General features: G+C 43.9%; 1 protein-coding gene across 1 annotated transcript in view; it reads right to left on the bottom strand.

Annotated features, from left to right (window-relative positions):
* Positions 1-26053, bottom strand: part of PSMD12 (proteasome 26S subunit, non-ATPase 12) — a 48536-nt gene that overhangs the window by 14521 nt on the left and 7962 nt on the right. The window contains exons 2-7 of the mRNA XM_029599345.1: positions 21610-21669; positions 7355-7483; positions 6389-6496; positions 5043-5147; positions 4096-4245; positions 3810-3944 (exon numbers count right to left, since the gene is read on the bottom strand). Coding sequence (XP_029455205.1) covers positions 3810-3944; positions 4096-4245; positions 5043-5147; positions 6389-6496; positions 7355-7483; positions 21610-21669 — 687 coding nt within the window. The remainder of the gene's footprint in view (positions 1-3809; positions 3945-4095; positions 4246-5042; positions 5148-6388; positions 6497-7354; positions 7484-21609; positions 21670-26053) is intronic.

The following is a 26053-nucleotide window of genomic DNA, read 5'->3' on the forward strand; positions in this document are numbered from 1 at the left end:
CACCACCCGGCTACCAATTTGCTCCTTTCTGTCATTGCGATATAATTTGTACCCCAGTATAGCACTGTCCCATTGGTTATCCTCCTTCTACCATGTCTCTGAGATGCCAATTAAGTCTATGTCATCATTCACTGCTATACATTCTAATTCTCCCATCTTACTTCTTAGACTTCTGGCATTAGCATACAAACATTTCAAAGTTTGTTTTTTGTTTGTATTTACATTCTGCTTTTCAGATGACAGGGATTAATTGGAATCTTTTAGCTCAGGTGAGTTTTTAATTATAGGCACTTGGACTACTTTTCTTATTATTGGAACCTCTGTTGGGATGCCCCAACTCTAATGCTTCATTAGTATCCTTTGAAGATACCTCCCCCCAAACCATGCACTCCTTTGTTCTAGTTTAAAAGCTACTCTCTCCTTTTTAAAGTTTAGCGCCAGCAGCTTGGTTACACCCTGGTTAAGGTGGAGCCCATCCCTTTGGAAGACACTCCCCCCTTCCCCAAAAGGCTCCCCAGTTCCATACAAAACTGAATCCCTCTTCCTTGCACCATCGTCTCATCCACACATTGAGACTCTGGAGCTCTGCCTGCCTCTGGTGACCTGCACAGGGAGCATTTCAGAGAATGCTACCCTGGAGGTTCTGGGTTTCAGCTTTCTTCCTAAGAACCTAAATTTGGCTTCCAGAACCTCCCTCCCACATTTTCCTGTCGTTGGTGCCCACATGTACCATGACATCCAGCTCCTCCCCAGCACTGTCTAAAATCCTATCTAGGTGATGTGTGAGGTCCATCATCTTTGCACCAGGTAGGCATGTCACCAGGCGACCTCATGCCCACCAGCCACCCAGTTGTCTACATTCCTAATAATTGAATCACCAACTATGAAGGCCGACCTAACCCTTCCCTCTTTGGCAGCAACCATGGGAAACATTCTCAGTGTGAGAGGATAATGCACCACTTGGAAATCTTAATAATGGTTTATGGACTTTTCTTCCAGGAACTTCTCTAAATCTTTCTGAAACCCAGCTACACTAACAGCTTTTGCCATATCATCCAGCAATGAATTCTAAAGTTTAATTATGCGACGAGTGAAAAACTGAGTGTTAGAAGAGCAGGGTCTGACCCCAGTTATGGAAGCACTGCTGGACAGCTTGACAAGATACGCATAGCAAATTGGTCTGGGCCACTTCTACTTCATTGAATGTCCCATTGATCTTAGTACTTTTTGAAAGAGTAAACCATCAAATTGCATTTACCTGTTCCATTCCATTCATTTTTAAATACCTCTAATCTTATCTCCCCTCAGCTGTCTCTTCTCCAAGCTAAAGAGCCCTAACATCTTTAGCCTTTCCTCACAGGGAAATTGTTCCATCTCCTTTATCATTTTGGTTGCCATTCTCTGTACCTTTTCTAATTCCTCCATGTCTATTTTGAGATATGGCGACAGAACTGCACACAATACTCAAGTTGTCGTCGTACCATGGCGCAATATAGAGGCATTATATTCTCTGTTTTATTCTCCATTCCATTCCTAATAATTCCTAGCATTCTATTGTCTTTATTGGCTGCTGTTGCACACTGAACAGAAGATTTCAACATATCAACGATGATGCCTAGATCCTTTTCCTGGGTGGTGACTACCAATGTAGAACATTGCATTGTGTAGCTATAAATTTGGGTTGCTTTTCCCTACATGCATCACTTTGCACTGGTCCACATTAAATGTCATCTGCCATCTGGATGCTCAGTCTCCCAGCCTTGCAAAGCCCTCTTGCAATTTTTCACAAACCTCTTGTTATTTAACAACTTTGAATACTTTCGTATTATCAGCAGATTTGATCACCTCACTCATTGTTCCCATCTCTAGGTCATTTATAAATATATTAAAAAGCAGTGGTCCTGGCACAGATCCCTGGGGCACTCCACTATTCACATTTCTCCATTGAGAAGACTGACCATTTAGCCCTACTATCTTTTCTATCTTTTAACCAATTCTCAACCTACAACAGAACATTGTCTCCTATCCCATGCCTTAAGTTCCTCAAGAGTCTCTCACAAGGTACTTTGTCCAACACTTTCTGAAAATCCAGATATTCTATATCAACTAGCTTATATTTATCCATGTTTCTTTACATCTTCAAAAATGAAATTGTAGCAAATTTGTGAGGCAAGACTCTCCTTGGTTAAACCCATGTTGACTTTGTCCCATTAAACTATGCCTATCTTTTGTTCAGTAATTTCATGCATTTTTCACGGTATAGACATCAGGCTCACCAGTCGCACCTGGAAACCTTAATATCTGGCTTTACATTGGCCACCCACCAATCTTCAGCTACTGTATCTGATTTTAATGATCGATTATAGATTACTGAATACAATTTCATTTTTTAAGTTCTTTCAGCACTCTGGGATGGATACCTTCTGGTCCTGGTGATTTGCTACTCTTTAGTTTGTCTAGTACATTTTCCAGGTATATTGATATTTCAGTTCCTCTGAATATTCACCTTTAAATAACACTTCTGGCATGGGTATCTACTTACATCTTCCTCAGTAAAGACTGAATCAAAGAATTAATTTAATTTCTTCGCTATGGCCTTGTCCTCCCTTAATGTCCTTTTTACCCCTCGATGATCTAATGGTCCAACTGACTCCCTCGCAGGCTGAAAATGTTTTTATGAGTTTTTGCTTCCACAGCAAGCTTTTTTTCAAATTCTGTCTTTGCCTTCCTTATTAATGCTTTCCATCTAACTTGCCAGTGCTTATGCTGTTTCCTGTTCCTGTACCTAGCTGGAAAAGCATGTTGTAGGTTTTCATTAGTGGGAAGTCTGAGGCAAAACACTTCATAGCCTTTTTTTGTCCCCAGCAATTGTATTGTGACTTATCCCCCACTAGATTCTTCTACTGCAGCACATTTTTAAAAAATGTGTTTTCATGGTTACTAAATGGGGACTTGTCTTCTTACTGTTGGTACATGGAGCAGACAAACTCCTTTGGGTTACAATGCTACTTAATTCACCCACAAGGTGTACTGTAGGGTAGTAGAACAGAGTTTAAAAAAGGTTTGGAAAAGTTTTGAGGACAGATCCATAAATATTTATAACCAGATAGACTTTGTTGTCTCCACTTCTTTCTTCTGTGAGTAAGCAATGTGGAATGGACTTTTATTGGAATTTGCCGGGTGCTTCCAAGTGACGTGGACTGGCCAATGTCAGAGACAGGATGCTGAGCTCCATGGACCACTGGTCTGACCCAACATGGCACCGCTTTATGTTCTCACTGCCTCATCCCTTATTCTGTTCACCCAGGACTGTGCAAATGTTTGCAACATTTGCACAGTCAACATTACAAGCAACAGACTAAAGAATGCCCAAAAATGCAAGTAAAAGTTAAAGCAATTCCATTAACAAAGTGCCCCTAAAACAGAGACCTCTAAGCAGAGTTATTTTGCAGACTTAAGAATAGCAGCTATACATTTAATTTTTTCAGATAGCACAGGGCCCGATATATCAAACATTCTATACAGGTATGTGGAAATAAAAGGTAAGAAAACCAAAATGAGTTCATGTTACACTAACCTGATAAAGGGATGGAACTCTCAAGTTAGTCAAATGCATTAAATTAGTGCATCTACAAAAGTATCACCTACGGCTTTTTTTTTTTTTTTTTTGGACCTTTATTTTTTTATGTATGAAAGTGGACTAACATGACAATTACACTGTTCTACATCTACAAAGAACAGAAGAAGAACACCTTGCATAAACTGGATAAATAATATTTGTCTCTAGTGATAATCAACCTTTGACTTACCTGTTGCCACTTTTCACTTTCAGCCTGGATGCAAGGAGTGTCATAAATAGCTCTGTAGTGCTTGCAAATAGATAAGTAGGATCCTTCATGCTGATCCAACTGAATCATTAAATTGTAGTACTTCAGCTTCAATTTCTAAAACCAAAACATTTTAAAAGGAAAAAAAATCTAACTATATACAGAACTTTAAAAAATAGCAATTTTGCACTTAACTCTAAACATTAGTTCAAAATAAATCTCTCTTCCAAAGTAATTTAGAAAATTGAAACTGTTTCCTCAATTTTACCTCAGTGTTTTCATCTTGAAAGAATTTGGTGTTGATTTTTTTGCTGATGATTTGAGTTCGAATGTAATCTTTAACTGCAAGGCACAGTCTCATTTGCTCAAGGATAAATTCCACTTTCTCTTTCTTTTCCATTGAGCCATAGGTTTCAACCTGACACAGGAAATGGTAAAATGTGTGTCACTCCTGTATAATCCCAAATCATTTATGGCAAATACAACTTATAAAGAGGCTTGTATTTTACAGGTGCCAGCCTAAAAACAGTTTCTCAAGAACAAACCAACAACGTCACACACACACACACACACACACAGCTTATCAACATGCCTCATGCACTGACAGACACTTTCAAGGTTTTTAGGTTAGCTTTCTTCAAGGAAATGTGTTAATAGTATTTTATCTCTAAAAATAAATAAATAGACCACCTGCAATCGTTCTTTGCTATTTGTACTATGACTAAGTTGATGTTTTGCATGTTATTGTTTGAAAAAATGTTTTGCTATAAAATAAATGCAGATTTTTAGTAAATGGATATGAATTATATATATGTATAATAAAAAAATAGTTTTAAATTATGATGACTAGGAAAGAAAAAGAAAAAAAAACAACCAAACAAACTGCAGTGCTTTAAGGATTAAAGATGTCACACAAAAGAAATCTTGCTCAATGCCAAGACTGTGGCATGGAAGTACTAATATAGTCTGCCTTGGGACTGGTTTGATGGGTCAATGATTAGATTTAAATGTTAACAGACAAGAGAATAAGTTTGATCTCTGTCTTAGCTTCTGTAATTCATGCTTTACCATTTGCTGGAACTTTCCATCTTATAAAAATTCATCACATTATCAGCTCTGCAGAAAACAAGCACGAGACTGCAAGCTGGGCTGCTCCAAGCAGGGAAAGTATTATCCAAGAATCAAGCACACATACTACCGTCAGTGGCAGATCACCTGAAGTTCTTGCAAAATTGAAGCAGCCTCTTTCACATTTCCGTCCTGTTCCTTTATCTCTGCCAATGTCCTTGTCAGTCGAGCACGCTCAATTTCTACATAGATCTACGTGCAAGAAAAGGCAAACTTAACCTTACTCACAGTGCATGGAAAATATAAAAAAAAAACTTAACAGGATTTTAGAATGTAAACACCGTTTCTATATGCCAGGAAAACAAAACAGTTTTAATGATGTGAAACTATGTAAAATTTGACATATGAGATTATACACTTTCTTGTAATCTAAATGAAGAGCAGACTGCAAATGGCTTTTCTTCTCTGCAGTCTGGGGACTAATTCCCCACTCCAGCCACCACTACTCACACCTAGGCCTTCCTTTCCACTCCAGTGGCTGTAGTTCCTTTAAGCCTGGGGCTATTACTTTTCCTCTTAGCTCTCATGGCCACTGATCTTCCAGGCTGCGGTTCTTCCTCTCTGTACCAGCAAATGCTGTACTTCCAACACACAGCCATGACTGCTCTTCTCTGCCATGTTCTTTCCTGCCCCAGGGGACCCATGCTTCTCCCCAGCACCTCCAAACAGCAGCAGGCACCAGATGCCAAATTCTAGATGCCCAGGCAACTTGGGTTTCTATCCCTGCTTGCAATCATGTGTGATTTGACAGAAGGGCTGTGTGAGCCAAACAATTCCATATCAGCCCATCGGATTACCAAATAAAACCTTTTCGGACACAAAGGATAGTCTTTTATGCAGTGGGGAAAAAAAATATATAAACAAAAACAAAAGGAACATACCAGGCTTTAAACAATTTTATAAAGTTTTAAACCTGAAAACAAAACTGTTTTTCTCTTCTCAACATAAGCTATTAAAACAAGCAGCATATACCTATGAGATTTTAAAAGTAAATAATTTCTAGTGAAGGTGTTGGTTTATAAACCTTTGATTCCTTAGCTCTAATCAAATTAGAACAGAAACCACTGCAACAAGATAACTGCTAGGGGAAGCCAGTGGTCAGTAGTGGGTGCCAAACACCTGACTTAGTCAACTAAGAAACTAATTTTCAGCCATAACCTAGTAGGATAGGTTGTGTAGAAAATGTTCCAACATGTGGCTAAGCTTAGATCAGCAATGATAGCATTCAAGGTTAGGAGCCTAAACTTAGTTGGCTAACACTGAGTATCAGCATTCTCCTAACCTTGTCCCAACTGCAGAAATACCCACTCATTACCCTGCTGTATCTAGCAGCTCAATGAGGGGAAATCTGCATCCCCAGGTATTCAGCCGCTTGACTCTGTAGTTAGGCAACTGAACCCATTTGAATACTAGCCTTTGCCTACCACACTTACCTTCCCTTCTGTAACCATGCGCAGTGTGTCAATGAGCCGTAATTTGATGGACAGATCTGTGATTTCTTCAACATACGTACAGCACTGCTGGACCATTTTAGCTACTGCCTGCCTCATACAAACAGTAAAAAACACACAATGAAGTAAAACTGTCAAGACACAAGGCTTGTTATATTCCCATCTAGATTCAGACAGGAAACCAAACACTGAATATGGTAACTTGATTTGTTTTACTTCAATAATATTGAGAACAGATAGAGACAGGAATATTTATAGTGTTCTGCTATAGTCTGCTGTTCTTGCTATTATATCCTAGTACTCGGGCCTTCAGTTGTTTCAAGATATTGTCCAGAAAATATAAAAGATAAGAGACATAAAATAGTGATTTAGAATATAAAACCTTGATAGCTGTTACTCCAAACCAAAAACTTGCACACTCAAAGTCATTGACAGAACCATCAGTGATGTTAAAATGGTGGCTCGGGTAAAAATACTGGTGTACAAATTTGGTTAGGATGCCCTTTATTTTTTGCACTTTGAAAAAAGACCATCATCTTTGGTAAGAAATACATCTGTGTAAAGACTCAAAACTAATACTAGAAACTAGCACCAGAAAGAAAAAAGGTAAAAAGCAAAAAGTGCAATGCAGTTAAGAGCAGCAGCAATGAGTCACTAAAGAACTCCCCAAAATACAGTAGTCAACTTTCCTGAACACCAGATGCATGATCTCTTCAACACAAACAGCCAACTACAATAGGAACTGGAGAGACTCAGATTACATGGAAACCTACAAAAACTGTTTCTAACCTCCTACATGAATTTAATATTTAGATGTGGTAGATGATTCGTGTAAAAGCGTCTGATCTAGAGGCATCCCTCAGATGACGACATTGACATGGATTAGACTATAGTATAGTGATATAGAAAAAGCTAAAGGTTGGGGGATCGAATTGTAAAAAAACTCACTTGCTTTAGCTGACTTCGCCTCTTTGACAAAAGAATGACATTTTCATTGAGAGAGTCCCATTGTTTAGCTTCATAGCACATTTTTACAACAGCAACCAAGATCCGAGATGTAGACACCATGTCAGAAGCCTGAGGAAGTTGAGAGAGTAGGGATATAGTTGATGTACATGTTCTATCATCATATTATTCACTGTGCAATTAGTTTGGAATGTCCAGCACTCTGTATTACAGTAAATCATGTAGCATTATATCTTGTACAATCAGCAGTTTGGCATTTTCTTCAATACTAGATCCCCATTTTGGGGAGGAGAGGTTTTGCTCACAGACTGAAATAAGAGGGATAAGTATATCATTTTTCCATTTAGCAAAGGAATCCATCTAGGTAAGAGCATGTGCATGCCAGAGTTATAATCTCACTCTTATGCGGCCACCTAGATCTACAATTTATACTATATTTGTTCTTTTATGACAATATGTTTTAATTTGTAAGCCACCACAATCGATGGGATGAGCAGTTAAGTTTAATAAAGGAAAATTGGTTCTTACCTGATAATTTTTGTTCCTGTAGTACCACGGATCAGTCCAGACTCCTGGGTTTTGCCTCCCCTCCAGCAGATGGAGACAGAAGTTTTGACAGGCTCTGCCCTACACCCTGAGGTGCCACCCACAGTCCGTCAGTATTACTCAGTCACAAAGCAGAATGGTTCAAAACCAAACTAACTATATACAGTAACAAACTTAAAATGGATCACTACCCCAAATGGGAACAGAACCCGATTAGCATGGTATATAAGATTGATCTGCAGAATAGAAGTAACAAATGTTGAACGAGTGGACTCTCCATTACCTCTATGTCTTACGCGGGAGGGACTCTGGACTGATCCTTGGTACTACAGGAATGAAAAGTCAGGTAAGAACCAATTTTCCTTTCCCTGTATGTACCCGGATCAGTCCAGACTCCTGGGATGTACCAGAGATTTTCTTACCTGGGATGGGATCCGGAGAGGCCCACTCTCAGCACACCTTCTCTAAAGCCTCCCGAACCCAGAGCCTGTACATCAACAGCCTGTAGCATCTCGCAAATTTTTGTAGAGACTTCCATGTTGCAGCTCTGCAAATCTCTTGTGGTGAAAACTGCTGACATTCCACCCAAGAAGCTGCCTGGGAACGGGTAGAATGAGCACCGAATACCAATCGGTAAAGGTTTACCCCTCAGCAAGTAAGTCTCTTTCAGCCAGTGGGCGATAGTGGTCTTAGATGCCATATTACCTCTTTTCGGACCATTCCGCAGCACAAATAGATGATCCGAGACGTGAAAACTGTTTGTGACCTCCAAATAATGCAGTAAAGCCCTGCGAACATCCAGCTTTCTCAAATCCTTATACAGATGATCCGACCGGTCCATGTCTAAGAAAGAAGGCAGTTCCACTAATTTATTCAAATGGAAAGTGGAAACCATCTTAGGGAGGAAAGACGGAACCATTCACAACGATACTCCCGAATCCGAAATCCTTAAGAAGGATTCTCTGCAAGAGTGCCTGAAGCTCGGACACCCTCCGAGCCAACGAAATAGCTATGAGAAACACCACCTTTAAGGTGAGGTCTTTTAACGTTGCCTTTTTCAATGACTCAAAGGGCGCAGCACACAAGGCAGTAAGGATCAGGTTTAGGCTCCATGAAGGACAAGGATGCCTTACCGGCGGGCGCAAGTGCTTGGCTCCCCGAAGAAAATGAGCCACATATGGATGTGCTGCTGCCGCCGCCACCCCTTGTAAGGTACCGCGCAGAGAACCAAGAGCTGCCACTTGCACCCTCAAGGAGCTACAAGACAACCCTTTGGCTAGCCCGGCTTGCAAAAAACACAGAATATCTGACACAGACGCCCGAGTCGGAACAACCTTAACGTTCCACGCACCAGGATTCAAAGACCTTCCATAAGTGGACATAAGACAGGGAAGTGGATGTTTTAATGGATCTCAAAAGCGTAGCCACCATGACATCCGAATAGCCTTTGCCTTTCAGAATTTGCCTCTCAAACGCCATGCCGCTAGACAAAAGCAATCTGCCCGGTTGAAACAGACGGGCCCCTGATGTAGAAGGTTCGGGAGATCCTGAAACCGCAATGGTCTCTCCACCGCCAGGTTGACCAGATCCGCAAACCATGGATGTCGCGGCCACTCTGGAGCAATGAGAGTCACATCTGCCGGGTGCAGTTCCACCCGCCTGACCAACTTGCCGATCACAGGCTAAGGAGGAAACACAAAGTAGGATGTTTGAGGGCCAGGGAAGAACTAGAGCATCTACTCTCTCCGTGCCTGTCTGTCTATCTCTCTTCGGCAACTGAAGAAGCGGGGAGCCTTGGCATTCTTGAACGTCGTCATCAGTTCCATACTGGGAGCACCCCTTCTGTCACAGATGGACTGAAAAGCCTCGTCGGTGAGTTCCCATTCTCCTGTATCGAGACGGTGCCAACTGAGAAAATCCACGTGAACACTGTCGACCCCAGCTATGTGGAACGCCGCTATGCTGAGTAAATGTTGTTGGACAGGATCCTGACGGACTTCCCGCTGAGAAGGGCACAAAGGCTTGCAATGCTAAGCGTACCGCTCTGGTCTCCAGTTGATTGATCGACCGAGCCTCTTCTTGAGAACATTGACCCTGCACAGACTTCCTCAGACCCACCGCTCCCCAACTGGAGAGACTGGCATCCGTGGTATCTACCATCCATTCGAGAACCACCAGAGGTACTCCTCAGCTCAAGTTGTCTCAGCAGAGCCACCAATCCAGACTGGTCCTTGCGGGGCCGGTCAGCGGCAGGAGCAGATAAAATTGTTCGGACACTAGGTTCCACCGAGAAAGCAAGGCTGACTGTAAAGGGCGCATGTGAGCAGAGGCCCACAGAACCAACTCCAGAGTAGATGTCATGGAACCCAGCACCCGCAAGTAATCCCAGACTTGTGGAGGATGTTTGGACAACAAGTCTCAAATTTCACCTTGAAGTCTGACAATGTGGTCAGACGTGTGGAACACTCTGCCCTGCTGTGTGTCAAAGAGAGCTCCCAGGAACTCCAATGACTGGGAGGGGATCAGACCACTCTTGGCAAAGTTGACCACCCACCCCAGATTCTGCAACAATTGAAGCACACGGTGAATGGCCAACCGGCAACTTTCTTCCGATTTTGCCCGAATCAGTCAATTGTCCAAGTACGGATGTACTAGAAATCCTTCCCGTCGCAGCTGTGCAGCTACCACCACCACCATTATCTTGGTGAACATCCTGGGCGCAGTAGCCAGCCTGAATGGAAAGCCTGGAACTGATAATGATGTCCCAGGATAGAGAACCTGAGGAATGTCTGGTGATCTGTCCAAACCCCTGTGTGTAAATATGCCTCTGTCAGATCTAGGGACGCCAGAAACTCCCTTGTTCATACGGAGGCAATGACGGACCACAAGGTCTCGATGCGGAATAGAGGGATTCAAAGGCATCTGTCGACTCGCTTTAAATCGAGAATGGGCCTGAACATACCCTCCTTTTTTGGTACCACAAAGTAAACGGAGTACCGCCCCTTCCGCTGTTCCTTTGGAGGAACCGGTACAATCGCGCTGAGCTGCAGAAAGCGCTGCCAAAGTCCCTTTTACTGCTCGCCGCTTTGCTGTGTAACCACATGGGGAGACCAGAAACCGGTGCCAGCGTGCAAAATCTAAAGCGTAGCCGTGTCTTATCACAGAGAGGACCCACTGGTCCGATGTGAGTTTGGTCCACTCCTCGTAAAACAGAGACAGTCTGCCCCCTACCACCGCTAACTATGAATGGACCGGCAGCACATCATTGCTGAGGCTTACCTCCCTGTGCCGATTGGGTCCCACCTGGTCCGCCAAAGCGTCGACCTCGAAAGGACTGCGACCAAGACTGCTGTCTATTAGGATTTTGTCTAAAAAGAGGAAGCAGCAGATCGAGGAGCCTGAGATCTCTGACTCCCCCGCTACCGAAACAGAGAATAAAAGGAACCTCTGGACAGGGGTCTATCCTACGGAAGCCGGTGAACTTTATTCTCCCCAGGGATTGAATCATATCTTCCAGATCCTTGCCAAACAGGAAGTTGCCCTTAAAGGGCAAAGAACCTAGCTGGGCTTTGGAAGAAACATCCGCCGACCAGTTTCTCCGAGATCGCGGAAACCATGGATCTGGCCGACATTCTCAAGAGATCATAAAGGGCATTTGCACTGTACGCTATCACAACCTCAAGGCGACCCGCCTGAAGGGCTTCCTCCTCCAACAGTGCTTCATTGGCCTGCAGCTGCTGTACCCAGCGAAGGCCAGCTCTCATAGAAAAATTACTGCACATCGCTGCTCGGACTCCCAGAGCCGAAACTTCAAAAATCTTCTTGAGCTGCAGTTCTAATTTCCGGTCCTGTAAATCCTTGAGGGTCATGGAACTTGTAACTGGGAGAGTGGTCTTTTTCATGACCGCTGACACCGTGGCATCCACCTTTGGAACCCTAAGGAGATCCAAAGCCTTCTCTGGTAAAGGGTATAGCCAATCTATCGCCTTAGAGACCTTCAATCCCAAATCCGGGGTGTCCCATTCCCAAAACAGGTCCGTAGCAGAAAAATGGAAGGGAAAAGAAGTAGGTGGACCCCTCAGGCCCAACACCAGATCCATGGAGCCCAACCTGGACTCTTCGGGCTGAGCCTCGATCCCTAATTCCCCCAAAATAGCAGGAATAAGCAGCCCAAGTTCCTCTCTCTTGAAAAGATGAACCACCTTTGGATAGTCTCCCTCAATGCAATGCGACTCACGGCTTGAGCCCTTCTGCGTGTCCCCCATCCCCCTCCGGGGCTGAGATGAAGGATCCTGAACATCCGTGTCCGTGGAGTCAGAGGACGTGTCCAAATCCCCATGACGCCCCTGATCGTAATGGGCGCTTGGACTTAGGGGCCCCTCTGCTCTCTTCAACTCTGGGACGCTTTTTGGCCTTAGGGGGCATATCCAACCTGGCAGGTTTGACAGCAGTGATCTTTTTATTAGCCCTGCGGGCCTTAAAGTCCCTGTGCAACAGCAAAATGAGCCCCTTCCCGTGCTCAGCGGGAACAGGAGAGAAAATGGAGGCGGCAGGCTCCCAAACGTGTGGGACGCAGAAGAACTCACCCGGAGCATCATTCTCCCAGCCGCGGCAGAAGTTCCCTTGCCTCCTGGCAGACAGCCCGAGCAGAGGCCGTCCCGGAAGAGCCACACACGCGGCAGGTCGAACGCCGCAGCATGACCCACACAGGCACAGAGAAACAGGGAACGAAAAATCAGCCGGCTCCAAAAATACCCACGGACAACAAGGGAAGGGAGAGTGCAAGAAACAAACCTCGACCGGCTTGAATTCTTCTTTTTTTTTTTTTTAAATAACAAAAAAAACCTGCCTCCTCTGAGTCCTGGTCCCTCTGGGGTGAGTGATCCGGGCTCCCCAGGATCACCCCAGGCGCTGCTTAAGTTGGTGATAGGGTTCTCAACCCCCCAACCACAGCAGCCTCAGATACCAGGGGGGAATAGTCCCCTCAGGACCTGGCAACCCCCTGGGAGGCTGAAGGATCTGCAAGTCCTTTTACTTGGAATTCTTCTCAAAATCCTGTAATGTCCCTTTATTTCTTCTTTTTATTATTATTTTTTTTTTTTACCTAATCTAACTAACAGGCCGATACAGTACAGAGCGCACTGTTAACCCGCGACTGGACGCGCTAGCTTTACCCCTTATTCAGTAAGGGGTAATAGCGCGTCGAAAACGCGCGTCCAACCCACCCGAACCTAATAGCACCCGCAACATGCAAATGCTTGTTGATGGCCCTATTAGGTATTCCCACGCGATAAAGTAAAATGTGCAGCCAAGCCGCACATTTTACTTTAAGAAATTAGCGCCTACCCAAAAGGGAGGTGTTAATTTCTGCCAGGGAAGTGCACAGAAAAGCAGTAAACACTGCTTTTCTGTGCACCCTCCGACTTAATATCATGGCGATATTAAGTCGGAGGCCCCCAAAGTTAAAAAAAAAAGTAAGAGACTTCCGGTAGCATGGTGGAGGAGTAGGACGTGTTTCTGCAGGGCTCCGTCCTCCCTCCCCCCCTAGCGCATTTTTCAGGGCGCTCTTTGGCGGTTTTTCCACTTTTAGACATTGGAATCTGTGCTAAAAGGGACTTGGACATTTGGTCCTGAGCTTTTGTGAGCTGAACCTTGTATATCAGAGCGGCTATGGCGACGAAACCGCAACGAAAAGGCCCGGAGAGGTATCGCCAGACTGAGCTCAAGATGGCGCCGTCGACCAGCTCCCCCCCCGTCCCCAGACGTTCGGGATGGCAAGGTCACTGAGGTAGTTGAGGTGGTGGTAGCTGTGCTGGACGAGAAATTTGACAAGCTGTATCAGAAATTTGAAGATATGAGCCAGCTTTTTACGGAGTCCACGAGGCGGCTGACTGAGGCTGAGACCCGGATTTCGACAGCGGAAGATCAACTACAAACGCTGGAGACTCAGGTTACGGCTCTGCGGACGGAGGCGGACAAACAAGCAAAGAAACTAGACGATTTGGAAAATCGCTCCCGCCGTGGAAATCTCCGTTTTATTGGATTCCCTGAGGCTCTCAAGGACAGTGACTTACCGAGTTTATTAGAATCTTGGCTCCCACAGGCACTATTTTTATTTTATTTAACTTTTTTATATACCAACATTCAAGACGGTGGTCCCATCATGCTGGTTCACAAGAAACAGGGGTGTAATTATAATAAACTTTACCATTTAAACAATAGTGCAGAAAAGCAGTTACAAATAACAAGGAAAACAATAACTTGGAATGAGAAGGGAAATGAAAGTCAGATAGTTATATATAAGTATAAATAACATTGTAAGAGGTGGCTATTAACGCTAATGCTAGCGGAGCGTGTTGAAAGGAGGAAGTTAGATGGAATTGGAGTTAGGAAAGGCCTGCGTGAACTAGAACTACCGCAAACTCATGGGCCTTTGAGAATAGAGCGCGCGCATCGATTAGGGCAGAGACAAGCCGGCTCTCAGCGTTCCCGCCCAGTCATTGCCAAATTTTTGAACTCTGCTCATAAGATGGATGTTTTATTGGCCTATCGGAGGAAGAAGCAGATCGAATATCAGGGCAGCTCAATTTTGATTTTTCAGGACTACTCTGCTCTGGTGGCAGCTCAGCGGAAAGCGTTCTCGCCGGTGTGCACTCATCTGGCGCGCCATAAAATTCCTTTTATGCTCCAATTCCCTGCCAAACTGAGAATAACTTGGCAGAATGAGTCTCACTTTTATGAGTCGGCTGACTCAGCTCAGCAATTCGTGAATACCTTAAATTTACCGAGTGGCTGATTCTGTGGTGACTTTTTGAATGATCGCCATGTTCCAAGCAGTGGAGAAGACTGAGATGGACAACCATTTTGTGGGCTGAATGACTTCCTGGTTGCTCGAGTTCTACTGACTTATGTATTGTTTTATTTCTCCTTCAGGAGCGCGCACATTGTTGGACTGGTTCTATTTCTTTTCAGCCTGTAAAGTTATATGCCTACCTACGCCTATATAATTTTCCTTTTTGCTTTTGCTTTTTGGGCCTGTTTCATAGTGGGAAGGCATGTCTCCTATGTTGGTTTGCCTGTTCTTCTCTGGTTAATGGGGGGGGGGGGGGGGGGGGGGGGGGGGGGAGCGATCCATGCGGAAGGAAGTCTGGTTCTCTATGGTTAGAGAATGGGAATGTTTGTTACGAGGGAAGTTATGGGGTCAGGGGAAGGGGGGGTTAGGGACTCGGGACATTGGAATTTTTTTCGTTATTAGGTCTGTACAGTACATATTCTTGTGGGATGCAGGTGGCCTCCTGGGTTCGGGTCTAGGCTGGGGGACCCCAACTCAGAGACTTTATAATGGTTCACGTTGTTTTGCTCCCCTTTTGCCTATTTAGAGATGTCTCAGTCAGTGATGAGACTTGGATCCTGGAATGTATCTGGGATTGGCTCTGTGATTAAGAGATATAAGGTGCTACAAGCTTTACAACGCCACCAGGTGCAAATTGCGTTTCTGCAGGAAACGAAGTTAGACGCTTCCGAACATCAAAATCTTCGCAGAATGTGGGTACAGCAGGTTTTTTCAGCTCAAAGTTCTTCCCGTGGGGCGGGGGTAGCTATTTTGATTGGAAAGCAATTGTCTTTTCATATGGAAAAAGTGATAGCAGATGAGGGAAGATATCTTATTTTACAATGTCAATTGCAGGGCAAGAGTTTTACCCTTTGTAACTTGTATGCTCCTAATAATTATACGCATGCTTTCTACACCCGCTTGATAGCCTTGTTGGCGACTCACTCCCAGGGGCATCTCTTGATTGGAGGGGATTTTAATTGTGTTTTAGATCCTACCCTAGATCGCTCTACTAAAAAAGCTGGCCCGGGGGATACCTCGTCGAAGGGGGTTTCATTGGTTTGTCAAGCCTTAGATGTAATTGATACCTGGCGGACACTTCACCCCTATGATTTGGAGTTTACGCATATATCCCGCGCCCATGGAACGGGATCTAGACTTGATTATCTCTTAGCTGGCGTTAAGGACTTTGCCCAGATTTTAAGGGTGGAGCTGGGCCCATTGGTGGTCTCTGATCACACTCCTGTGTTTTTGGATTTTTTGGTAGGGCCCTTGGACTCCTCCCCATCGCTCTGGCGCTTCCCACATCGACTACTCGGGGATGGCCCTTTTCGGACATATCTACTCCAGCAGTGGACTGACTATGTCACTCATAACAAGCAACACGAGACTACTCCGTTGCTGTTTTGGGAGACCGCGAAGGCGGTGCTCCGAGGGGCGGTGATAGCTTATACTGCTCATACCCACAAAGCTCAACTGGCACGTACACGCCTGCTGGAGGGCCGTTTACGGAAAGCTAAGGGTGATTATGAGAGGACTCCCACACCATATTGTAAATCGATGCTGCACTCTGTAATGTATGAGCTAAATTCCCTACTTTATGACAGGGCGAGGAAATCCGCTTTTTACTTTAGGGCAAAATATTACCATCAGGGAAATAAATCTGGAAGGCTTTTAGCCAATATGACTAAATCCTGGCGGAGTAGAACACATATCGTGGCGTTACAAACGCCCACTGGTACGCTTGTAAACAAGGTCAAAGACATGGGAGAACTTTTCTGTGATTATTATAGGCAGCTCTACCGAGCTGACTCCGCTCCACCAGAGGCCATAGAAGCTTATCTTGCTCAATCTGGCCTCCCCCGTTTACTTGACACTCAGTTAGAAATCCTAAATCAGCCGATTCAACCAAAGGAACTACAGCTGGCCATAAAGAGGACGAAGCCGTTGAAAGCGCCGGGCCCTGACGGGTACCCGGCTGAGTTTTATAAAATTCTTTCTACACACATTGTTCTGCCACTGGCAAGGATGCTCAATGATCTTATTGAACACCCGACCTCTCCCCTATATCGCAATCAGGCGTATATAACAGTCATACCCAAGGACGGACGGGATCCTACTCTGCCGGCCTTATAGGCTGATCTCTCTCCTAAATTTTGACATGAAACTTTTGGCGAAAGTTATGGCGACTCGCCTGTCGACTTTATTACCTGGTATAATACATGAGGATCAGGTTGGCTTTGTTAAGGATCGCAGTTCTTCCTCTAATGTTAGGAAGGTGTTATCCTCTTTGGAATCTTGCCACTGGCAAGACATTCCCTCCATTCTTATTAGTTTCGACGCCGAAAAGGCGTTCGATCGGGTGGGATGGCCTTTTATGTACGCCGTATTAGATGCCTTGGGTATTACTGGTTATTTTCGACTGGCGATTCAAGCCTTATATCATCGCCCGGTTGCATCCATATTGTTGAATGGCACATTGACAGAATCGTTTCCTATATGCCGGGGAACACGTCAGGGCTGCCCCCTTTCCCCGCTTTTATTTATTCTCGCCCTGGAACCTTTGTTGAATAAGATACGGGAAAATGCATTAATTAGAAGTATCCCGCCTCGCACTGGGGTGTCTGCCTCTTATAAGTTAGTAGCCTTTGCGGATGATCTCCTTGTGCATCTCAGCTCCCCACCTACATCCTGGAGGGCGTTAATGGGGGAAATGGACAGATATGGCTCGCTGGCTGGCCTCAAGTTAAACTTAGACAAATCTTTGTACTTACTGACCATGCCTGGCTCCCAAACATGGATACCGGACGATTTTCCCATCCCTCAGGCGACTCATTATATTAAATACCTGGGGGTGCTTTTGCCCAAAACTCCTCATTTGTTACACCCCCTTAATTTTAAAGCCTTGATGAAGCAGACTGTGGACCAGCTGACTCGATGGGCTCACCTGCCTCTCACGTTGGCTGGGTGGATAGCTTTGTATAAAATGCTTGTCTTTCCTAAGTGGTTGTATGCTATGCAACTTCTTCCCCTTGTTTGGGCGAAGCGGGACTTACAAGCCCACGATGCTCAGCTACGAAAATTTTTATGGCAGGGTAAAAAGCCAAGGATCGCCCTGCAAGCCCTCCGTTTATCCAGGAAAAGGGGTGGTTGGGGGCTCCCTGATTTAAAAGTCTATAGTGTCGCCTGTCAAATGCGCCATGTTGCGGATTGGCTGATGACAACGTCTTACTATACTCCCTTATTGGTAGAGCAGGCAAGGGTGCATCCTTTGAGCCTTGCTTTTCTTTTACATAAACCTCTGGCTCAAATCCCAGCCTATTTATGGGCAAGTGTGTTAATTCGACCGGTTTATGTGGCATGGCGATGGGCTTGTCAGCGTTTTAAGTATCCCCGGGCAGTAACCCATTTTTTACCCTTACGGGGCAATTTTGATTTCCCGCCTGGTATCCATGACAGGGTCTTTGGTAATTGGTATGAGAAAGGTATCAGGTCTGTCTGGCAATTGGTGGATGACTCAAATCAAATGTTTTCTTTTTACCAGCTGCGAGACCAGTATGACTTATCTAAGGCCCATTTTTATGCATATTTGCAGGTCAGACACTATATACAGGCCTTGCGTTTGCCAGATCCACACCATCCCGCCTGGGAGTTTTTAATCAGACTTTCTGGATATGGCTGACCCCACACGACATAGGCTCTCTTTCTGGTATAATTTGTTAGAGGCCCACCAGGACTCTCCTAAGTGGGACAGGGTGGTGGCTGGATGGAATAGGGAATTGGGAACTTTTCTTACGACACCTTATTATCGCCAGTGTTTCTCACGTGCTGCTTTCTTCTCTGTGCCACTCCCTTTAAAGGAGCTGCAATTCAAGTTTTTACATAGATTTTATATGACCCCAGCGCAGGCGAGTAAGATGGGAAAAGGGGGTACGGGTTGCTGTTTAAAGTGTGGAACCCCACGAGGTACTTTGGGTCACCAGTTTTGGTCTTGCCCCCGGGTTAGCTACTTTTGGCAGCAGGTGCACCTCTATCTCCAACGGACCTGTGCCCTACGCTTTGCGTTTCATTTTAATGTTTTTCTTTGGGATGATAGTCGAGGCATAATTTTTACCAAACCAACTACGAGGTGGTGGTTTCGTCTCGTGATCTTGTTAGCGAAGAAATGTATTCTGCAAAAGTGGATAACAGCTGACCCCCCCACCTTAACGCAACTCCGAAATGTAATACATCAGACTTGCCTGTTGGATAAGCATATTGCTAAGGTGGAGTGGTATCGGCCCTGTGCACATTTTGTGAATCGCTGGGAAACATATCTCAATTCTGTCTCCCCTGCTGTGCGCAGTTTACTCCTCAATGACTTACCGTTGGGGTAGCCTGCGGGGAGACTGACTTCCTGCATTTCCCTTTTGGTTACGGACCGTACTTGTTAGGTTTTTTTTTTTAATTTCTTGCTACCAATGTCCCGAGGGGGGGGGGGGGGGGGGAGGGTTTGGGGACTAGTTTAAATGTATGTAGCGTTTTGGAGTTTTTTCCATCGCTGTTTTCTGGCCTATAAGAGTGTGGCTGGACGTCAGCATTTGTAGACCCTGTTTTCTGTCTAAAATGTACATGCAGCTGTGGGTATATGAAAATGTGACTAATGGAGTTATATGGTTGACTTTGTTTGTTGATTTTGTCACCACAATAAAGATAATTTACAAAAAAAAAAAAAAAGTAAAAAATTAAAAAAAATAAATAAAAATTTGAAATGGGCCCGCGGCTCGCAAACCGGACGCTCAATTTTGCCGGTATCCGGTTTCCGAACCCGTGGCTGTCAGCGGGCTCGAGAACCAACGCCGGCAAAATTGAGCGTCGGCTGTCAAACCCGCTGACAGCCGCTACTCCTGTCAAAAAAGAGGCGCTAGGGACGCGCTAGTGTCCCTAGCGCCTCTCTTTGCCACGGGCCCTAATTTAAATAAATGAATTTAGTGAATCGCGCGCACAGGAGAGTGGCCTGTGTGGCAGGCTTCTTTATGTGATGGCCCGCTGGTTGCCAGCTTAGAGGCTTTACAGTAACTAGAAAAACTATGACTGTGTTTTTCAACTTTTAATCATCGGTTTCCCCACTTAGATATTAGTCCATTCATTAAGGAACATTTTTTAGAAAACTCTTTTTAGTTTGTTATTTTTTAAGCAGTAATGGAACACTTATTATAGCAGGACTTGAACACCATCTGAAACCGCATGGCCCGACACGGCTCGTGTTTCTTAAGGCTTCATTAGGGGCAGTGAAGTTGGATTCAGTGTCTACAATGAAAGAGCAAATAATGCTGGTGACACCTCAGGGTATAGGGCAGAGGCTGTCAAAACTTCTGTCTCCATCTGCTGGAGGGGAGGCAAAACTCAGGAGTCTGAACTGATCTGGGTACGTACAGGGAAAATACATTCTCTTAAATGAATTTAAATGATAAGTGGCATGGAATGGCTGCCTTATGAAGTAAGGCTAAGGAAGTTAGGGCTGTTCAGTTTGAAGAGACAACTGAGGGGGATATGATAGAAGTCTACAAAATCATGAAAGGACTTGTAAAAGTTAACATAAATCAGTTATTTACTCTCTCAGATAATAGAAGGATTAGGGGGCACTCCATGAAGTTAGCAAGTAGCTCATTTAAAACAAAATTCTTTCATTCAGCGCATAGTTAAGCTCTGGAATTCATTGCCAGAGGATGTGGTTACAGCAGTTAGTGTATCTGGGTTTAAAAAAGGTTTGAACAAGTTCTTAGAGGAAAAATCCATAAACTGCTATTAATTAATAAGCAATAGTAGCTTGAGATTTATTTAATGTTTGCGTACTTCCCAGGTACTTGTGACTTGGATTGGCCACTGTTGAAGACAAGATACTGGGCTTGATGGACCCTTGGTCTGACCCAGTATGGCAATTCTTATTATATTTTAAAATTCTTATATACCGCCTTTAGTTTCCTTGAACTATCAAGGCGGGTTTACAAAAAAAAAAAAAAAAAATAGCATTGCAAAAAAAAAACCAAAAAAAAAAACCAACCCCCAACATTAAATAAAATACAATAAAAAATGTTCTGTCAGGTCACCTTGTGAAAGAAATCATTACAATCTTATGAACTCTAGTTACTGCACATGAAACTGCCACTCACCAGACTTTGAAGATTAAGGCCTAATTTTAATAGCGCACTGTCAAATTTCACATCTATTTAATTATTTTGCTGCTCATCTACAAGTCATTTTGTAAGAAGACACTTGTCTGATAACAATTGTTTTTCATTCCTTTTTCTGAGAAGAAGTACATGTTTGCTTTAGGCTGTTTAGAAACATTTTAAATAAAAAATAATTCATTTTGACAGGACTGGCTCAGTGGTAGGGCTATGCACTGCCATGCAGAGAACCCAAGTTTAGTTCTTCCGCTCTCTGCATGGCCCGGGGAGGAGGATACGACTCCAATCCCTCTGAGAGAAAGGAGTCCCAGTCAATGCACAGTGGTAACACCCGATGGCCAGGTTTAGAGCCCATGACTGCAGGATACTGGAAAGAGCCCCGGTGCATGGCCCCCCCCGACCGGGGACTATCACTACAATTACTGGGCTAAAGTAGGTTGGGAGGGGCTACAAAACAGGTGAAAAACAAACAATCCCCAAGTAGTTGAAAATGGAGGTTCCTGGAGCCAGATCCCAGCCCTTGTTCTAATTAACCGAGGAGGAGGAGGAGGAAACGGCCTAAATGAATAAAATGGACCAAACTGTTGTCTGTTCATCTTCTCGCCAAAAGGAGATATTAGGGATGCCACGGATCCCTTTCCAAATTCAAGACATATTGCCCCTGTTTCACAGCGCATGGTTCTGCTTACCGTTCGAGTCTGTTTTTCTAAAGAAAGCAGAATCTCAATTGCTTCTTGAAGTCTTCCTTCCTATCGAGACACACAAGTAAGTATATATTAGAACAGCAAAGAGTCTCACATCCTGTTGGGCAAAATGTTAGGCAAGGATTCACCGAGCATACGAATGAAACAAGGATTCACACCATTGTTACTGATGCCTCAGACGCACTCATCAGGCACTAATAATTTATCTTCCCATGACAATAACATTCTGATATCCTGTTTAACCATTCTATAATTCTACAACGATTTCCTCATCCTCCTATTTCAAACTGTTACTCAGAGAAGTCTAAATGAAGCTGGTTTTTTTTTTTTTACGTTGGTTTCTCCTACATCTCAGCTAAGATACAGGAAGATCTCTCAAATTTTTAAAGTGTTGCTTGCGCTAAATAGCCCATATGCAAGTACCGTATATGGGCTGTGTGTGAGCAACATGTATTTTAAAAGGTCTGAAGTTATGCGTGTATACGTCTGTGCTTAACAAAAATAGGGAGCAGAGCTGTGGGGCAGGGCTCGGGCGTTCCAGGGTGGGGCCCAACTGTTCCGCATCTGACTGTCTTTTAAAACCGCAGCATGCAGCTTGTTAGCTGTGTAACTTTACTGCCGCACCGAATGAGGAGCAAGTCTGCTCTTCATGTCACATTTTTGGGCTTACGCAACAAGGTGGGGTATCCGGGTCAACTGAGGGGGATGCAGGATGAAGAACCAGAGGGGTCTGGATGACCTTGTGAGTGTCTGGGCAAACTGGTGGACTGATTTGAAAAAAATGGGAATGTCCCTTGCGCAAGCTTGTTTTAAAATCTGTTTACATTTGCACGTTAAAGCCAGCAAAGTCCTATGGAAGAGACAAAGTAGGTTTGCTTGAGTAACCTCTTAAAATTAGGAGCATACTTACACATAGTAGGCATATTTTAGATCATATGCGCCCAAAAGCACACATAATTTATAATTTAAGCCTATCTCCGCTTACACACTGATACACAAGTGTATGGATGCACGTGCGTGAGTTTTAAAATTAGCCTGTTAGTAAATATCCTTGCCAATGCTAGAAAACCCTATTCTACATTATGTTGTTAGGAATAATTTTAAATATCATTCTCCTTTGTATCCACTTCATTTGTTGAATGACATTTCCTTCACCAATGCTGAGATTAAAAGTACAAATCACACCTATTTTTTTTAATTTTCTGTCTGTTTTCTCCTGCAAGGCCTCCTGTCTCAACATTTTCCTTAAGTATTTTCTGCTGTAGTCCCTCCGATGACAAGGGCAAATACTACAAAGTTATCACAGTTACAGAGAAAGCAAAGTGGAACTTGCTATTTCACTCATAGCTACACATCAATGTTTTTCCTTCATGCAGTAGTGGTGGTAATATGGTAATGAAATGTTACTTTTATCTTTTGGTATAAAATTCTTGTTCAATGGCACCCTTAAACCCTGTAATTCTGGATATTATGAGGTGAAAGTCTTTCATTAACTGAGAAACCGATCCACAAAGAAAAATAGAAGCAAAATGCATCAAAAATTAGTTTAAAATCACTCTCCACTAAGCAAGTGGAATAGTGATTACAGTCCATCCCTTTTAAAAATAGAAAATATTTTTGTAGTCCCTCCAAAAAGTATTAAAATAAACATCTCCACCAGAATTATGGATTTTTAGGTAGTACATAGTAGGTTCGCATTAGAAGGATGTAATGTTGGTTTACTCCTGCCGTTTTTTGGGCAAACCTACATGGAACACATGCTACAATGGGTTTTACAACACAAAGGGGCCAAGAAGGCATTAATTTCTGAGGAGCCCAAAAAGTTGTACAAAAAAGCAGAAAATACTGCTTTTCTGTACATCCTCTGACTCAATATCATGGCGATATTAAGTCGGAGGAGCCAAAAGGTTTAAAAAACAAAAAAAAAAGTGCCAGCAGTCAGGTTAGGGTAATGGACGCTCAATTAAAACCAGCGTCCATTTTCCTAACCCATGGCTGTGCACTCGTTAGGGAAAATGGACGCTCGTAAAATTGAGCGTCTGTCTTCCTAACCCGCTGACAGCCACCTCTCCTGGGTGCCCACTGCCAAAGAGGCACTAAGGGCACACAACTGTCCATAGCACCTCCTTGGCAGTGCAACTCCTCATTTAAACATTGCATTGTGCACCCAGGAGAGGTGCCTGGGCGCTCGTTGGGAAAGCGGGCGCTCAACACAGCGCGCCCGTTTTCTGCGCACATTTATTGCATCAGGCCCGAAGAGCATAACAATATAAATCAATTAATACATATTAAAATTACAAAAGAAGTACCTACCACAACCTGTCCGCAACCCAATAATGCAAGGTCTATGCATGGAAAAGTTCCAGCTATCTTTTACATGCTAATTAAATCAAAGCTGATGTGTTAGTATAACCGACTCGTGGCTATATGCTACTGACCAAGTAAGTACTGTTAAACTAACTTCGCCTGCCTAAGCCAGGTGATAGCCTAATAATTTTATTTAGGAAATCATCACTATCCCTTGTTGAGGTCATGATTGATCCTCATAATCAAGTTTTATTGCTGAAAGCCTCCGGTTGGGGTATTTGTTTGGTATATATGCCTTTGGTATATATGGCTTGCTTTATACAAAATGTTTCTCCTTTGATAAGAGTTTCTGTCATCAGCTAGAGTCAACATGAATAATTATTATTTTAGGTTTAGTTCAGTTTATTATATTCAATGAATTGCCCTTCTGGTAAAAATCAAGGTGATGGACAGAGTAATATAGTATTACAATATATAGTACTAGCCGTTAAGCCCATAACAACGGGCTCGGTCAGTTTCCTTCCCTCTCCCTCCTCCTTCACTCTCACCCCCCCTCCCTCCCTCCCTCTCACCTCCACTGTCACCTCCCTCTCTCTCACCTTCCCTCTCACCACCTTCTCCTCCCGCCGGCAGATCTCGGGGGGGGGGGGGTGTCCCTCGCGCACGGCGCCGCTGCTTCTCCTGCTGGCAGATCTCGGGGGGGGGGGGGGGGTGTTCACTCGTGCGCGCCGGCGCTGCTCCTGCCGGCAGATCCGGTGGGGGGGGGGGGGGGGGTGTCACTCGACGCGCGGCGCCTCTGCTCCTCATCCCTGCTTCGCGGCCGCCGCCGCCTCCTGCGGCCCCCACCGCCATGTTTTTTGTTTCGGGCACGCACGGCTCTGACCAACGTGCTGGCCCGCACATGCGCGGGGTAGAGCTGCTCTCTACTGCGCATTTGCGGGCCGTCGGTCAGAGGCCCATTATAAGGTAGATAATCAATACAGTAATACTACAAGTTAAACACAAAGCAATACAAAATAAAAAAAAAGTAGGATAACCAAATAAAATGGATAATAAAATGCTGACATTAAGGAAAATAAAACTGTATTTCACTTCATTACAAACAAATAAAAAAAAATTACCACCACACAAAAAAGTACTGCCTGCAGTTAGTAAGCACAATGAATCAGGAAGAGAGAACAGTGGACCATTGGGATTCATAAACTCCTGAGAAAAAGCAGATGTTTGCTTCTTCTGAACTTTAGGAAGTCGCTTTCCCCAACTGCAGCGCTAATGGAAGGCTAGGTAGGAAAATCACGTTTCGCGAGTACTTTCTGGATCAGTGGAATATAAATTGTTAAAATAAATAAGCCTAAGAAGTTCTAGTTGCGAAGAACGTAATGTTCTGGCTGGTTTATGGGGCGCTAAGACTTTTGCTAAGTAAAGTGGAATGCCCCAGGGAAGGGCTCTGAAGGTAAGACAGCCTAGTTTGAATAAGATATGACTGGAAATTGGGAACCAGTGTAAATCTTGCAACAGAGGAGAAACACAATCAAACTTGTTTTTACCATAAATTAGGTTGGCAGCAGTACTGACATGAAGCTTGTGAAGTAAATGAGGGAAGATTGTGGTATAAAGACTTGCAATAGTCAAGGCAAAATGTTAAAGTCTTGAGATCATGGTCATTTAAATAGGGTCTTCTTACCCTGTGGATCAGTCACAGAAAACAGGATTTTTGACCTGGGATTGAAACCTCACTAGAAAAATTGAGAACGGAATCCAACTTTATTCCTAAGATAGTAAACTGAAATCCTTGGGCTGGATGATGGTGCCCAACAAGATAGGAAAAGGGAGAGTCTTTGGATCCATCCACATTATGAGAAAACCAGATTGCTTCGGACTTATTGGTGTTTGCCTTTAATTTAAAGGAAACGAGCCACCTGGCAATCCTGGTTAAACAAGTGCTGAATTCAGTCGGAGACAAAAGGCTTGGGGTTAAAGCTAGCAATGATTTAGATGTTGTCAGCAAAGAGAAAAGGATTGTAATCAAGACTGAATTAGTGTTGCTAGTGATGAAAATTAAAGATTTGGAGACAGTACGGACAGGTTAGGAGATATGAATGAGATAGTTTTAATTTTAATT

This window comes from Rhinatrema bivittatum, chromosome 4 (assembly GCF_901001135.1).
Source record: "Rhinatrema bivittatum chromosome 4, aRhiBiv1.1, whole genome shotgun sequence".
In the NCBI taxonomy this organism is placed as follows: Eukaryota; Metazoa; Chordata; class Amphibia; order Gymnophiona; family Rhinatrematidae; genus Rhinatrema; species Rhinatrema bivittatum.